The following is a 17537-nucleotide window of genomic DNA, read 5'->3' on the forward strand; positions in this document are numbered from 1 at the left end:
CCCCAGCTCTGCAAGGTGGCCCTGGCACCAGCCACACCTGAGCCAGGAACACATGGGGGTCAGGAGGAGCCTGTCTCATCCTGGGCCTCGAGCTGCAGGGGTGGGGTACTGAGGGGACCAGAACTCCAGTACTCCAGGTGTGCAGTGATTCACAGGGGGGTCACATAGCTGCCGATTTCAGGGGCCTGGCTGCAGCAGGTGGCTAGAATTTGGGTGCCATAATTTGAAGTTTAAACCCCAGGGGCAGAAGCAAATCTGGGACTTAGCCACATAGGAGTGTCTGCAGGAGACTCCACAGTGTGGAGGGGGAGGGGTGGCTGCCCTTGGAACCCAGCCAGCTTGGGACACTCAACCACCCTAGACTCTCTGCCTCCAGGATGCGCTTCCTTTCAGGGCCCCTCGGGACACGAGAGATGCAGAGCCCTTGGCAGCATCTCGAGTGTAGAGACACTGTCCCTGGAGCAACCCCACTTTGACGTCAGGCAGCTTGACCTCATGGATGTGTGGGACTTTTACCTTCAGAGTCCTGGTGCCGCTTCCCTGGGTGGGATGAGCTCCAGCCTCCCCAGGTGGGACATGCTCCAGCCTCCCTGGGTGGGACGAGCTCTGGCCTCTCCAGACAGGGAGAAGCTGGGACTATGTTCCTGGGACTGCAGTGGGCAAATGGCCAGCATGAGGCCAGGGCTGTGCTGAGTGCCTGGTGTCTGACCCGCCCATCTAAAGCTCGGCTGCCCAGGGCTCTGGAGATACCCACACAACCCCACAGGCTCACAGTGATGATGGAGGGTCCCACACTTCCAAGTCTTCTGGAACAGGCTGGGGGCCTGGGGTGACTGGTGGACCCTGGTCACTACAGAGTCTCCTGCTACAAGCCTCCCTTGCCTGCTTTGTGTGATACTGAATAATGGGACGCATATGAAGTATTCAAAATATTCTGTTTACTCGGCGACAAGTGCAATAAAATCAATAGCAGTTGCTGCTCAGAAACCTCGGAAAGTGATTTTCTGGAATGGATTCCAACCTGCCTTAGCAGCTTGGCAGTGTGGTTGGGCTAGTTGTCATGAAGTGAGGGTCGATTTGGGGGGCAGGAATGTAAATTAGTGCCATATGACAGCCTGCTCAGGCCACTTAGTATGGGGCTGTTTTTAAGAGAACTTGACAAATTGGACCTGGGGTCTGTTTTTCTTTGTTGAGTGGGGGCTGCTCAGGGGGCTGTCTCACCCCCACATTCAGAGTCAGGGGATGAGAAGACACAGCCGTGTGACCTTGTAGTGTGACAGGCTCCTGTGGCTGACAGCACAGCAAGTCCTGTGGTCAGCAGACAGAAAGTCCAGGAGTGACTGAGGGACAAGTGACTGAGGGACAAGGGCACTTCTGAGGGCTCTTCACAGACCTGGGTCTGCTTTTGGGTGGACACAGGGCTCTGTGGGAGGGCTGGCTGGCCACGAGGCTCACACTTGTGACTGTGACATCGCTCCACCTCTTCTGACTAGGTCTGGTCAAAAACTCTCAAGATCCTTATTTTTATGGCTTTCTAGAGTTCTGCAGGTTGTACGTAAGGAAAAATTCTTTGTTGAGGTAACACCAGCTATTGATGAAGCTCGAGCTTCAACTCCTACGTCTAAAGGGATCCTGGGATGCACCTCAGCTTCCCACTGGACTATGGGGTCACTTGGGCCTGAGAACTAGCCTCCCACCCTCCTGCAACTTCCCAGGCCAATGGGTAGGTTTCACCCTCAGGCATAAACTTTGCCCTTCGTGTTGGACAAGGTCACAAGAATAGCACTGCTTCCTCTGCTCTCAAAAAGACTTGTTCTCCTCCAGGCCCAGTGTCTCACTGAGGAGAGGGCTCTGGGGGCGAAAGAACATCATCTCCAAACCCAGGAGAGCTGAGGACATGCCCCAAGGGCTACCTGGCGGAAGGTGGAGTCCATGGAGCTGGGGCAGCTGACCCCAGTATGGTGCCAGGGACAAGTGCAGAGAAAGCCTGGAGGGACGGGAGGGGGAGCAAGGCCAGGGGTGCCACCGAGCTCTAGGGAGACAAATGTGCCAGGTGGGGCAGAGCAGAGGACGGCGGGCGTCTGGGGACTGAAGTGGCACAGGGGATGTGCTTATTTAGGGGGGAACACTCGGCTATGAACTGGAAATGCAGCAATGAAATATTGTTGGAAGTGAGAATAATAGGAAAAGTATATGAGTGCTACCTGCTCAGTTCCAAAAGTGCCCCAGTGAGGCACGTGAGGCACATGGGGACTGGCTCACTGACCAGAGCATGGAGCAGAAAGTGCTGTGTTGCTCCGCTACACCAAGTGGTGGTGAAGGTTCCCTGCACGGTCACTTCTCAGCCATGGACAAGGCCCCTGGGCTCGCTGGCTGGCTTGCTCCCTTTTTCCAATATTTTTTTCTTTCTTCTTTCTCCTTGTTTTGAAACCTAATAAGATTATTTATCAAATATAGTAGAAAATGTTCACCAATGAGTATAAACACTAAAAGTTAAGATGCATTTAAAACTTTTGTCATTTCTAAAAAGGATGAATGAAAACAAGTGTGCCTATAACCCTACCCCTCCGGCCCATGGTCACACACTTTCCTTGCACTCAGAAGTAACACCCTGAATCGTGTTATCTTACTTGCTTTACTTTGTAATTTTATCACACACACACTTACATATCCCTAGAACACAGAGGTGGTGCCTAATTTTGCTTGTGTGTTTCTGTGAACAAAAGCACACACACGGGTTCCTCTACAACTTTTGTCCACTTTCCACTTTGTTTTTGAGACTCAGCGGTGCTGAAAGCATAGCAGAGTGCAGTTCCAAAGCAGGACTTGCGCATTTCATGCCAATGGCGTCTGGCTTCTTGCAGCTGAGGACCTGGTGGACATTCTAACAGACCATCTCCTGGGTCTACCCTGGAGTGTGTGTCATCCCTGGGCTATGCCAGGTCTCAAGACGTGCAACGTCCCCCTCCCCAGGGTGTGTACAACTCTCCTCTGCTCCTGCTTTGCAGATGGCTGGTGTGGTGAGGCCTGTGCCTGGGGAGAACATGGCAGTGATTGGCATCTCCCTGATTCTGTGCTTATTTAGGGGGTGTCAGTCCCAGAAGGAAGGGTCCTTGCTGTTGTTCAGGCGGCGGCTGACAGGGGAGCGTAGAGCAGCGTGGAAGCAGCTGCTGACACTGACCATGGGGAACCCCAGCATAAGCGGGGCTGATATCTGAACGAAAGGAGAGGCCCGAGTGGGTTCCGAGGTCTGGGTGGCATCAGAACTATTATTTCTGGAGGGAGCTGATGGGTATCGCCTGCTCTGCCCAGGACCACATGCAAACTAAGTTTCGAGCCAGGCGGCCGAGTTACTGGCTCCTCATCTGCCTCTTAAAGGTCTGCAAAGGCCTGACTGGCTGAGCCGGGAGCTCTGACTGCCTCTCACTTAGAGGGAGCTGCCACCTGCTGGCCTCCTCAACCCCCCGGCACACAGCAGGTGGTGAACCGCTGGGTCCTAAGGGTACATTCACTGTGGACAGTTCATGGGTCCTTCCATTTCCACACTCCTTTGTGTCTACTTTAAAAAGCATTCCTACAAATGGAAGTTCCTGAATAACTAAATCTGTTCAAGAATCCAAATACAGGTATTTGTGTAGATGCAGCATTTCCTAACATAATGGGACAGTCAGTCAGCAGCGTTCTGTGCTCTGTCTGGGTCTGCATCTGTGCACGTGTTTAAAGTGTGCACATGTGAGTGCACACAAGTGTGTCACATGTGACTGTATGCACATAAATGTGCACATGTACGAGAGCAGGTGTGTGCATAAGCGGTCCTACATTCATGTACACACATAAGTGTAGTGTGCACCTGTGTGCATATTCTGGTCAGGTAAAAATCTACAACTTGTCTTGGGCACTGTTGACCCAGTTCAGATCAACAAAGGCAATGGAAGCTCTGCTCTTCTTGGCCCACTCCCTGTGGTTCAGGGCATTTTCCAATCAGAAATACTGGACTTCTCTTTCTCAATGTGACACAGCTTTTCCTAGTGCCAGGAAATAGGCTGAGACTTGGCACAGTGTGTCCGTGCCTCCGGGGGTCTGGAGAAAAGCACCCTCTCCCCAGACAGCTGGAGATGGAGCAGGTATTCCTGATGCTGGGGGAACACTTCTGACGTTTGTGAGCATGTGGCTCACACTTCTTTTCTCCATTTGGGCTCAGAGTAACACACGGGTGCATCTTGCATGCCCTGCAGCCCTGACATCATCACCAGCCTAATGAGGGTCCACATGTGTGCAGCTCAGGGAAACACAGTGCCCATCTTTTGATCCTTACAAGGATTTTATTTTAAGAAGTACATCAAATGTTACTACGTAACTCTCCACAACGAGAAACTCAAAATCCAGAAAAACTCAGTGATTTGGCTACTGTCAAAGTTCCCAAAAGCTCAGACAGCTGGGAGGCAAAACCAACCTCTGAACAACCTCCACACCAGGCTGTCCCCAGAGCAGCACCCAGCCCTTGTCACTCCTCCAGGCCCAGCTCTGGCACCACCAGGAAGCCACATCAAGCAATTTCAGGCAGGGAATGACCTAGGCCTGGCCACAGTGGGTTGGAGCTGGCCGTGTCCTGTGGTCAGTGGGAACATCCATGGGACCTGGTGAGGACAGCCCAGTGCTGCTCCACAAACTCATGTTTTTTCATGAACATATTTTCACAATCACGATGCATGAATCTGCAGACAGTGTACAGCTCTTATGCTGGAAATCAGTTAATTGCCCATGCACTTTAATTCAATGTCAACATGAAGTTTCCCCACCCCCCTGACCCCTAGGAAAGCCAGAAGACTCTGGGCAGCAGTGGAGAGTCACTGCAAACACTCAGTGGGGACCCTGGCACCTGTTGGCTCACACTGGGGACACTCAGCTCCTCATGGTCCCTGACAGCCGCTCTCAAAGCACAAGAACACCCCCTCGTGCCTACACCTCCTACCAAGGGCTGGATCAGCCCACAGACGGGAGCACACTCACCCAGCCTGTGCTGTCAAGGATGACACAAAAGCAGAAATGCCTTTTCTAAAAGGCTCCATCACAATAAAGTATATAATTTAACAGTTATTTTGTCTCAGCCGTGGGTCTGAGTGCAGCTCTGTACTGACGCTGCTGTGCGCAGCTGGGCCTCCAACGTCCCCACGAGTGCCCCCCACAGTGGCCCCCATGTCAGCCCCTGTAAAAAGACTGTTCACAAAATATGCAACATCCCAATAATTATTTCAAAAATGTTAAATCTCACTGATAACCAAGGAAAAGCAACTTGAGAGTAAAAAAGAGAGAAAATGATACAAAAGCCTAACCTATTCATAAGAAGTTTCTGATGTCAGGGCAGGAAATCTGTACCACTGATGCTGATTTGTGCTTTCTGAAAATCAATTTTGCACTACTTGTCAGCTGCCATAAAAGTTTAAATCCTTAATTTGTAAGGAAACGCAGAGCTGCTCAAGGCTGCAGAGCTTTGTACTGCTCTATCAGTGATTAGAAAAGCCCAGGGTCAGCGCAGGACCCTCAGGGTCCAGGTGGGCAGACAGCAGAACCCACACCAGGCCCAGGGGCACAGGACAGCAACGGCAGGTCTCAGGGGCACAGACTGGAACCAGGGCCAGGCTTGAGCCTCACTCAGCTGCATGCCAGCTGGAAGCCCCATCCTGTCTCTGAGGCAGTGCCCTGCTTGGGCCCTGCCAGTCATGGCCACCCTCCTCTGGACAGTACTCTTGGCAGGGCCTCAGCTGCCCCAGGCCTTGGCTGCCCCAAGCACAGCTCTGGCCTGGACACCATGTGCTCCTGTGGCCATGGGGGCCCCCTCTGCTCATGTCCACCTACGCTTACTGTCCTCTGGCCACAACCAGGCCGCCTTGCTGATCCGGATAGCTCAGACTTCCAGTCTCCACCCAAGTACCTGGTGCCTCCCACACGAAGACACAGACCAACATGAACCTTCCTGCTCTGCTCTTGGGCATTCCCTCAGCCTGTCTGTGGGACCCCAGCGCAGGGTCTGCACCTGCTGCTGCGTCCACCTCCCTCCCATTCACTCTCAAGCCCTCAGCTCAGTCCCGCTCCCATCCCAAGCAGCGCACCCAATTGCACAATTCCCTCGGGAAGAGCTATGTCGTCCCTCCCTGCCCTGCCCCTCAAGCTCACCCACCCTAAGCATCCGCACAGCTGGCCCCTGTGCAGAGACCCCTAGGTCCCTGCTCCCCTTCCTTAATTCCCTTAGATTTCCTTCTGATGTTAGTGCCTGAGTCGTAGGGGCCAGCCCAGCAGGACTTACTCCACAACACAGTGCAACTTACTCTCCAAATCTGCTGCCCCAGACCACAACCAGATGCTCAGGGACTGCCCGCGAGCACAGGAGAGGTGGTTGGCAGGCACTTCACACCAGCACTGCCCCACACACCCCAGCACAGGGGCGCGGGGCCTCCTGCTGGCAGCACGTCCCACGTTGTGTCCCATGGCACAGGACACCCAGACACCCGGCCTGAGAGTCCTGAGTCCTGCTGGTGGTCTTTGTGAAGGTTTCATGCCCCTGAAATCAGAGCACACTGTGTAACCAGCACACATTCATGATGAAGGGTCATGGGTAAATCTACCATATAGACACACAGATAACGCATCCCGCTGTCCTGACCAGAGAACACGTTACGTGGCTCCTCACCATCCCCAGTCCACACACGCAGATGGGCAGCTGCACATGATGTGTGCTCTGCACAACATGGGGAGACCAGCCTGCGAGGAGACAGGAACCCGGCCAGCTCATTCGGGGACTGAGGGCTTGGTGGCTGGCAATGTCCGTACCTATCAGCCTGCAGCTCCTCTGTACATTTACTTTCCATTTTTATGTGTGTGTGGAACTTTGTGGGAAAATTAAATTTATTTGAAATTGCAGTAGTCACAATTTTTTGTATAAACTGTTTTATTTATTTATTTTTTTTGAGACAGAGTCTTAAGCTATCACCCTGGGTAGAGAGCAGTGGCGTCACAGCTCACAGCAACCTCCAACTCCTGGGCTCAAGCGATTCTCCTCCTCGGCCTACCAAGTAACTGGGACTACAGGTGCCCGCCACAACACCTGGCTATTTTGTTGTTGTTGTTGCACTTGTCATTGTTTTAGCTGGCCCAGGCTGGGCTTGAACCTGCCAGCCTTGATGTCTGCAGCTGGCGCCCCACCCACTGAGCAATGGGTGCCACCGCCAGTATAAACTGTTCTTTACTATTACTGTTAGGAAAGCTTTACCAAAAAAAAATTTTTTTTGAAAGAATATTTTTTTTTTTTGTAGAGACAGAGTCTTACTTTGTCACCCTCAGTAGAGTGCTGTGACATCACAGCCCACAGTAACCTCCAACTCCTGAGTTCAGGCGATTCTCCTGCCTCAGCCTCCCAAGTAGCTGGGACCACAGGCTCCCGCCACAATGTGCCCGGCTATTTTTTTGTTGCAGTTTGGCAGGGGCCGGGTTTGAACCCATCACCCTCGGCACATGGGGCCGGCGCCCTACCCACTGAGCCACAGGCGCCACCCCAAAAGAATAATATTTTTAATATTAGAGAAAATAATTCTTTTAAAATGAAAGATATTTAATGAGATGACTTTCAAATTAGATATCCACATTCATTTTTGTAAAGAGAGAGAGCATGTCAACATTCCCTTGTCACTCTAACAGGCCATGGCTCGGGTTTCACGCTTTCCCTTCTGACTTGCACAGTCCATGCTGAGCTGTGGCCTTCTCCTGGCCAGGGCGCGGCCAACCCTCCCAGCCTGCAGAGCACAGAGATGAAGCAGGGACCCCCCAGGGTGCAGGACACTCCAGGGCACTGCTGTCTGCACTTACAGGAAGATGCAAGATGAATACACAATTTGGGGGAAAATATACTATACACTATTAGGGAAAGATTTTACTGCACAGCAGTTGGTGCACTTAAGGTGTCATGCATATGGAATGCACAAAGTATTTCCTCAGTCATCACTCTCCTTTCCTCATTGTCTATATACAGAGTAAAAACATTAGTTTTATATGAGCAGATAAAAAGACCACCTGTGATGCTCCCCCTGACAGATGTGGACACAGCACAGAGTGAGGTGACACCTGCTCTCTTACACATCACTCAGGGGTCTGCAGGTGATTTTGGAATGTAGGACTTTCCCCAGGATGAGGACAAAACATTCAGGCACTTGTTAATACTGCAACGTAAGGTGCTGAATACTGAACAGTTAAAAACAGTGTGGTTTGTTTTTATGAAAACAAAATGTAACCATTCCCCCCCACCCCACCCACACACACCTGTGTTGGTCATGAATATAAAGTTTGTGCAAAGCCAGCAGCTTGAGTTTTATCACAGGAAACTGAGACTCAGATGGCACAGTACAGGTACCGTTTCCCCGAAAATAAGACAGGCGTGCTCCCAAAGATGCACTATGTCTTATTTTCAGGGGACGTCTTATCTTTCCTGCAAGTAGGTCTTATTTTCAGAGGATGTCTTATTTTCGAGGAAACAGGGTAGTACACCATCGATGAAAGTATCACACTATCTTTACAAAGTGCCTACAAGCCCTGAGTTCCTGCTGCATTACCTGAGTCAGGTGCACAAGGAGCAGTGCAGGGGAGGCCAGGATGCAGGCAGCATCGCAAACTGCCCATCACATCCTGTCCCACTGTTCACCGTCTGCCTCAGTCCTGAGGGCTCGAGACAGGACATTGAGCTGGTGGCCGAGTCCAGGCATCCTGGACATTCCACACCAGGCTGCACCATGCGTTCACTTGCACTTTCTGCAAAACTACCTTGTGATGCAGTGAACTCTCCCAAACATTAAACATTTGGAATTGGTGCTTTTCAGAAAGGCATGATCAGGCCTGTGAACACAATGCACAGTGTCATTTCCTCCTAACATTGTTTTTTTAAAAATCTGGGTCTCTAACTACCTGCTGTTCTCAAGCTACAAATTGGCCAGGAACAAGTGTCCTGGGTGTGGGCTGCTTAGAAGCGGGGTCAGAGTCACTGCACACCTCTCCCAGCAGGGGTCCTGCTCCTAAGCACCCCAACTGCCAAAGAGCCACGCTGCTCGGGAAGGACCACAATTGCGCTTTACATCTGCCACAGAAATGCATTAGGTGAAATGGTTAAATGTTCACTTTTGCATAGGAAAATCAAAAGGCTCATTCAACATATTCTTTTCCACAGAATCCTGACTATATGGGCTTCCATTTTATTTCAATATTCTTAAGTGATTCAGTGACGGGGCTCTTAACTTTGAGTAGACGAAGCTTCATTGGGATTTCGTTAACTTCAGATATCGTGTTTTTTGAGAAGCTGCCTTACAGGTGTCAAGGGGCATCCTCCCCCATGTGGGGCATTCTGCGTGCTGCCTGTGGTGGTAGCACCCCCAGCCCCTCAACTGATGCAAGGACGCCTCCCACCCGCAACAACCTACAGTGTCACCTGGCTTTGCCCTGTCTCCTGGAAGGAAAATTGCCCTCTGCTGAGACCCACTGCAGTGTCCAGCATGACGAGTCGGGGAGCCGAGGGGAGGCAGCACCATTTATCACCCAGCTTCACAGACGCACATTCACTGCACACTCTGTAATGAGTCCATGAACAACGTGGATGTCTTCACATCAAACTCCAAGTCATGAAACTCTGCGAAACCCTTCCCACAGCCACCCAGAGATCCTGGCACTGAAGATGCTGCTCCGTGCTCGGCTGTGGGGATGAGAGGCGGTTTCTCACACTGGAGCTGCTGGCACTGGGATCCGGGCCGAGGATGCAGGGCAGCCGACAGGCACAGGAGGCGGCCGTGCTTCACTCCTCCTTCCTCCTCCTCTTCTCTTTGCTCTTCTCTTGAAGGCTCTTCAGGTCTGTCATCGCGCTAAGCGTCTTTCGCACCCACATGACCTAGAAGTGTGAGGACGTATATGAGAAAGGAGGGGCCCAGCTGGGCAGCAGGGTGCACGGTGTGTGTGTGGGGGGCACGTACCACGATGATCATGGCGTTCAACAGCAGCGGTCCTGAGAACACGATGGAAATGAACATCCCCCTGGAGTCAAAGTACTGGTATTTTGAAAATAATCTATTTTAAGAGAAAAAAATAAGAAGTTACCCAGAAAAACAATGAAGTTTTCAGTGATACTCTCTACGTAGTTTGTGGCAAGACCCACCACCAGTGAAGGGGGCACTGCCCGCCCACCATCCGAAGTGTGACGCTTGCTGTGGACACACGGGGTCACGGGACAAGGACAACACTGGTGAAAGCAGCAGTGACCTCGGGATTTCTCCAGACATGGGCACGGGGTCCCTGGGTACAGTGGAAGTGATGTCAGCAGTGAGACGCTAATGTCAGGACATCCTCATGCTTTGCGGTGCTTCCTGTGAGTGCCCTGAGTCGGGGACCACCTGTTTGAGGTCTCACTGGCTTAGCACTATCAGGTGCCACCACCTTGTCCCAGGACAGCCTTAGGACGGCGAGATTATGTCTTACTTTCCAAAGGGAGAGCCATCTGCCATCAGAGATGGGTTCACACGCAGGTCTGACTCTCTCAGGGGTCACAGGAGAAATGTGACAGACAACTCACTCAATATGGACAGGCACTGGGTCATGGCAGTGACAAGTCCCTGCTCTGCTGAGCTTGCCTTCCAGAGTGCAGGGCCAGTGACTGACTCTTGGCAGGGTAGGAAGGAGGAAGGCTATGTGGGGGTCTGAGGGGCAATAGTGGTGGCTGGTGGGACAGAGCCAGGATGGACGGCAGGGAGTCAGTCCCTAAGGGCTGCAGGTGTCACCTGAGACTCTGGTTTAGTCTTGCGTGACCTAGGGACACTGAACGGGCCAAGTCACAATGACGGTGGAGGGTCCTGGCAGGACCTCCAGGAGAATAAAGGGACGTGATGTACAATGCCTCAGCCTTAAGAATCAAGAGGCAATGCTACCATCACAGACGGAGCAGGTGCTTTGGGGGAGGAGAGAGGGCAGTGTGGAAAGTATTAACTTTAAGGTGCTCCTCAGACAACCTAGCAGACAGTGCCAGGAGCAGCACCCAGAGCTCCAAGGTTGCCAGGAGTGGCTGTCTGCAGGCAGGCAGCACCCGGGTGGCTACAGGGAGGGGGACGCCTCTGTCTCCTTCCTGATAAGCTCAAGCGCATGGAGGACTGACAGGAATTGCTGGACAGGGACACAGAGGTCACCAGGTCGAGGACAGGGCATTCTGTGACAGCTGGCTGCAAGTCCAGGCAGAACTGGCTCCAGGAGGAAGCTGAGGGAGGACCCAGCATCTGCTTGGTCATATTAAGGCAGGAGGCAGGCATGAGGCTCAGCTATGGGGACAACACCAGGAGGGACAGGCTGATGACACAAAAAGGAGGAGACACCTGCAGCCACATCCCCCAGGGCCAGAGCAGGGGCTGTGCAGAGGGAGCCTGAGCATCTCTGCTGCTCTGTCAACTGAGTACGGAGAGTGGGGAGGAGGACATGTCGGGGGGCTCCAGCCAGCATGTGCCCTTCAGACGCCACTATGGGCCTTGGCGTGGCTGTCTAGCTCACACAGGGCTGGGTGCTGAGGCTGCTTGTGAACTCCTGACAGGGGGCAGATGATGCTTCCGTGGGATGGAGAAGGAAGAGGGAGCAGGAGGGAGCGCAAGGGCCTGGCTGCGAGGCCCTGGAGGAGACTAGACTCCATGGGACAAGGTGAGGGGGGGAAGAGTCCTGATCACAGGGACCTCAGCACAGGCTACTCTGGAGCCTTCATGGGAGGGTCGCCCGGATGTCCAACCAGAGTTACCTGAGAGCAGGGGAGTCCATGCAGCAGGCCAGAGCACGTCCTGCTCTAACCACCATGCACCAAGCACTCCCTAAAATGCTACCTTATTTATTCTGCAACTAAAAGTCCTTTAAATGGCCTATCACCTTCTCTCTCGTGGTATTATCATCTGCATCAGCTAGCTCTGGACAGCCGCCTGCAAGGCAGGAGGGCCCTGTCCTACGTCAGCTGACAAAAGGCTCTCAAAGCCTCAAACTGTCCATGCAAGCTGTGGCGAGTCCCTGGCATGTGTGGTGGCCCCATGGGTCCCCAGACCTCGCAAGGCAACTCCTGACCATAGCCAAAGGCATGGGAATTGGGGTTACCTCCAGTTCATCGCAGCCGCCTCATTGATGTATTCTGCACAATAGACCAAAATCACTGAAAAAAGATGGAAATTGTGAGTTAAACTTCAGATGCCAATTATTAGTCATTGCAGAATGAGATCAGACAATCTCTACAATAGAATATTCAGTGTCAAAATCAAGACCACCATGAGCTTGATGAGGAGCAACTCCTGTTTCAGATGTAGTGTGAGGTGAACTCCGTGACACTGTGTGTTCAGGACACACCCTGTCAGCAGGAAAGGAACTAGGATCCACACACATCCAAGGCCTTGGTGGCCCAGGTGGCAGCTGTAGGGTGTGGCTGGGACCAGGCCTGGTCCCACAGTGGAGGGCTCAGCCAGCTGTGGGCACCTTTCCTCAGACTCCAGGCTGCAGACCACCAAGAGCCGGGAGACCAAGCACCAAGCCCTGTCCAATATCACAGTTCTGCAGCTGCCCTGGGGAGACCGTGATTGGGACGTCACCAAAAATAGACAGAAAAGAACCTGGAGGTTTTGGAGGCAAAGGCAGGACAGAGAACACCGTGAAAGGGCAACAGCAAGAGGGGAGGTGGCGTCATCACAAGCCCACCTGCCCCATCAAGGTCCCCAGAGCACAGGCCTTAAGGACCTGCCTAGAGTCTGAAGCACATTCATAGACAATGCTGTCACTCAGACCTGGGAGGGTGACCTCAGCTGCTAATATACTGACCTGCACATAACAGAAGAAAGTGAGACTTGGCAAAATTTAAAACCTGAGCCCTTAATTTCTGGTATACATTTCTCAGTTAAGTCACAGGAACAAACCCTTCCATTCTTCTTGATCCAAATCAGGAAGAGATTAAACCAGGCTCAGCACCCTCCTGACTTACTTCCTTCAAAGAACCAAATGAGCCACAAAAACGAAGCAGGAGAGAGAGAAAGGAGGAGAAAGGAGGAGAAAGGCTGGGAGAGAGGCAGGGTGTCAAGGCGGCCAGTCTCGGAGTGGGGACTTCAGTGAAGCCCAGTGTGCCACTTGTCAAGACGGCTCTGAGGCAGGTGTGAGTCAGGGGCATCATGAGAAATGTGAAAGCATGCAGAACAGGGTCCTTCATCACCCAGGCCTGAAGGCTGGCACCCGCCCCCCCAACTCTTTATCCTACAAAGGGCCACCCTTTCTCTCCCCTCCCCACTGCGGTCCTCCTACCAGACTTCTCCCCACCCACTCCTGCACTTCTGAACCTCAGCCTCAATGGCACGGTCACTACATGAAGCGGGTCCCTTGCCCTGTCTCACCTGGCTCCTGACTTCCCAGTCCTGACACCCGTCACACTGGTAACAGCTTGGCTAGGTCCATGGCTGACCCTGGTGCACCCCGTGGCACAGTACATGGCTAAGAAGCTGTGTCTGCTGTCCCCCTCAAGTTCCCACACATGCTTGACCAGGGGCTGCCCTAGAGGAAGTCAGCCCTTACTTGAAAGGACTTATTTGCTCATTACTTTGTCTTTCTAAAAGAATCTTTTGCTCACATTTCCTGCCTTGCACACAGCCAGCTGACTAAACTCAACTAAAATCAGCTGTTGTGCCATCCCTGCCAACCACAATCTCCCATGCCTTTCTGGTGTCCACTGAGTCAAGAAGAGCCTCAGCCAGGTCTCTGGCCACCCACCTGTCCAAGCTCAGTGCCAAAACTGCCAGGTGCCTGGCGCTGGCGTTACTCTGACTCGTGACCCCTCTGTCCCTGCATGGCAGGGGTGCCACCCTCACAGGGCACATACCCTGAGGTCTCCTGGCTCCGCCTGGGCCAGCAGGGGCGGGTCACTGCTCCATCTTCTGGTATGGACATTTTACGTGCTCCTGCACCACAGCTTTACTTCTGCGTGATCTTGCTCAGTCATTCTACGCAACCCTGTTCCCTCTCTAAAACCCAGGAGCTCTTATGTTTAAAACTCATCCGGGCAATTCTTGTTGGACACTTAAGAGTTTTCTTTCCTCCCATGGAGGAAATCATCCTATAAAAGATAGCAATTCAGTAAATTAAACCCTCCTCTACATAACTGGTATTTAGCATTCTCTCTGGTATATGGTAGGTACTCAGTAGATTCCTTCCAAATTCAATACCCCCAAATTACTTTTCTTGACAGTTTCCAAGAGTGAAATCAAAGAGTGCCTTAAAATTCAAAGTGATCCAAGGGTAGAAGGGTTGGGAGGTCCTGTGCAAACACTCTCCTGCTGCACAGGCAGCTCCATGCACACGGTGACCACAGCCACAGAGCTTTTGAGCTTTCTACTCACCAAGGCACAGAAAATGCCCAATCTGCAATCTGTAGCTCTGGGAGGAGGCACAGGTCAGGAGCAGGCAGAGCACATGGAAGACAGCGAGCCCCACCAGCCATGGTTCAGTCCAGTCTGTCTGCTGGGAGGACACAGCACCAGTACCCATCACCCTCACAGCCAGGGCTGGGCTGCACACCAGGCACAGCGTTCCCTGGGCCTCCCTGCTCAGCTCTCCCAGGGCTACTCGGCAAGCATCCAGAAACGCCTATTTTGTCAGGCCTGAAAATGGGGAGCAGGAGCCTGGCCCCACCACAGCCACAAGGCACAGTACTAGAGCTCAGCACACAGCATCTGCCATCAGTAAAGCTCAGAAAGGCGTAAGGGACTAGCACCCCTGAGACGACAGGAAGTCAAGGGACCTATTCAAGGAGTCTCACTGATTAGCCCCAAACCAACAACCAGAGATACCACATCTAGCTCCTCTGACTATTACTGAAGGGACACCCAGGCCATCCTGACCTGCGTGTCACTTTCCTCAATCTTTCTGGAACACACCCAGTGCTCAGCACTGTTGCTCTCCCAGCCTCCTCACTTCAGAGGAAGGCACGTCCACTAACAAACTCAGGGTCACCTAAGCCCAGTGCCCTCCAAGCACAAAAGACACCTCTGGAGGCTCTGTCCCCTCCTGGCACCAAGGTCCCTCCTGACACTGAGCTCCCTCCAGACAGTGAGATCCTTCCAGACCTACAGTCCTCAGTCCTCTCCTGAAGCTCATATGCTTTGGAAGCTTAGCCCTCCCATGGTCACTTTATAATCTTGCCTGTCCTCAGTCCTTCCCTCATCTCCCTCATGTCCCCCACTATATGAGGAAGACTTGTAGAGCCCATCTGGATCTCTTTAAAAGTCAGTGACAGCACACAGAGCAGCCTCTCAAGAGCCTGCGCAGAACGCATGAGTCAAGGGTGCCCATGAGTGCATGGACTAAGAGCTCAAATGGACAACCAGTGCTATCCACACCCAGCAGAGCCACACACCCCTGGGTGGCCACAGGGATGCAGGCACCCAGTGGTGAGCCATCTGGGGACATAAAGCCACTGATAGATGCTCAGGGCACAGCCCAGAAAACTCCCTACCTCCAGACCCCAAGCTCACCAGCCTCCGCAGCACCCAACCAGTAGACCCAGGCCCAACACCCACACTCTGCCCACATGGTCCAAGCCCCACCTCAAACCCTGATGCCTCGCCCACAGAGCATGAGCTCCCCCCTACAGCCTGCCTACAGGGCCAAGCTCTTCCCTGCAATCCTCAGCCGGGTCTGTACGGTCCAAGTTCCTCCGGACATTCTTCCAGCCCCACCCACACCGTCCGAACTCCTCCCCAAACTTCTCCAGCCCCTAACACTAGACCCAAGCTCCACCCTCCACTCCTCAGCCCCACCCACATAGTCCAAGTTCCTCCGCACACTTCTCCAGCCCTGCCCACAGGGCTCAAGCTCCCCCCTGCACGACCTCCAATGCAGCTTACAAGTCCAAGTCCCGCCTCCACTGCTCCAGCTCCCCCGATAATATTCAGCACATCACCCAAAAAACCTTCAGTATGGCACAGAACTCGCTCGCCGCGCCCTGCTCACCCAGCCTAACTTTTGCCCACATTAGCCGCTCTGCATAGCCACGCCCACCAGAACCTGCCCTCAAGCACCAGCTCTGCGCATGCACCACCATCATCTACGTCCCACCCACAGGCCTTAGGCCGCGCCCCCAACGGTCCTAGCCCAGGCCCCGCGAGCCCCACCGCCCCAGCGACAGCCCCGCCACGCGAGCGCGCGGCCACTGTGCCGCCCAGCCCGAGTCCCGAGCCACCCCAGCCCCGAGCCTAGGCCCCGGGGCGACCCTGCGCGTGCATAGCCCGCAGTGGGGACTACGCAGGCTGCGAATTACCGTGATGACCGCGGGAATGCTGTCTGGGAAGGAGCTCACGGAAAACGGAGACGGCATGGTTCCAGAAAGCCCGCCCCCACAGCAGCCGCGAACCCTCGGCTGGGCTCCAGGAAGGAAGTGCGGGATGCTTTTTTCTCGCGAGATACCCTGGTTCACGAGACTACGCAGTGGCTTTCCTCTCGCGATAGTTCTGTAACTTTTAAATCCAGGTCACGCGCGATGTTCAGGATTATGGTGTCAGGATAATAAAATTAAGTGTTGCGTGTAGTGCAGGCGCGGGAGGGGTTCTCAGCTGCTCGAGAGGGTCAGGGCGCGGATGGCGGCCTGTCCACAGAGGTCAGAGGGGTTGGAGCATCCTGGGGTCAATATCATCCCTAGGACGTGGACAGTGTCCCCATCCCGGGACCCTGCGGGCTCTGGGTCAGTGTCCTCCCTGGACCTTGTGGAAATAGGACAGTGTCCCAGCAGGGGGAACCTTTACTCCAGTGCGTCAAGGTGGCCTTGGCTTCCTCCCCTCCCTGCTGGAGCAGCGTCTCAGGGAAGATCCGCCTCACTCGGCCGCGGCGCGGTTAGGGCTCCACCCGAGCGTCGCGGGAAGAGTCTGCGGGAACCTGCGATGCCCGCCCTGGTGACCCGGCGGTGTCCCCCCTAGCGAGCCCGAGCCGGAGCCGGTGCTGCTGTGACAGCGGCCGCGGGAAGTTCACTCATGACCGGGTTTCCAGGCACATCGTGGCCCCTTACTGTGTGTTGAAATTTTCAGTATCAGTATGAATTTGGCACATGTGATTTTAAAAATACTCAGTTTTTTGGAATGAACTTGATAGTACTTTTTGTAGTGGCCGTAGCACATTTAAAGATACAGTATCTGACGTTTTTGTTTCTCTGCCTCTCTTTTTAATTAAAAAGTTTGAAGACAAAAAAGTCTTGTTTTTTTTTTTTTAGCTTTAACGTGAAAACAAATGTTTCCCCTGCTCATCTTTTCCCTTTTAGTTTATATTTATTCTCCTAATATGTATGTTTATAACTAAAATACAAATCACTATCTCCCACTAACACCATCAGTAAAATATTGATGAGTGTCCCTAAATGACAAAATACCATATTTAACTTACTTTTAAATATGTACTTTAATACCATTCTTCCCAGTTCTCATGAAACTAATATAGCCTGTTAAGTAATATAGCCTGTTACCATAATGTGTTTT

General features: G+C 52.9%; 1 protein-coding gene across 3 annotated transcripts; it reads right to left on the reverse strand.

Moving 5' to 3' along the window:
• Window positions 1–6225: 6225 nt before the first annotated feature.
• Window positions 6226–16547, reverse strand: TMEM18 (transmembrane protein 18). Of its 3 annotated transcripts, none has more exons than XM_053589646.1 (5): window positions 16334–16547; window positions 14415–14532; window positions 12142–12196; window positions 10002–10095; window positions 6226–9919 (listed from the first exon to the last, which is right to left on the reverse strand). In XM_053589646.1, the coding sequence occupies exons 1-5, from the start codon at window positions 16388–16390 to the stop codon at window positions 9827–9829; spliced, it is 417 nt and encodes a 138-aa protein (XP_053445621.1). In that variant the 5' UTR covers window positions 16391–16547; the 3' UTR covers window positions 6226–9826. The 3 variants fall into 3 exon arrangements, with proteins under 3 accessions (XP_053445621.1, XP_053445618.1, XP_053445620.1); XM_053589643.1 differs by lacking the exon at window positions 16334–16547 and adding an exon at window positions 15986–16058 and having other exon boundaries at window positions 14415–14535; XM_053589645.1 differs by having other exon boundaries at window positions 6253–9919; window positions 14415–14535.
• Window positions 16548–17537: the final 990 nt, after the last annotated feature.

This window comes from Nycticebus coucang, chromosome 4, assembly GCF_027406575.1.
Source record: "Nycticebus coucang isolate mNycCou1 chromosome 4, mNycCou1.pri, whole genome shotgun sequence".
In the NCBI taxonomy this organism is placed as follows: Eukaryota; Metazoa; Chordata; class Mammalia; order Primates; family Lorisidae; genus Nycticebus; species Nycticebus coucang.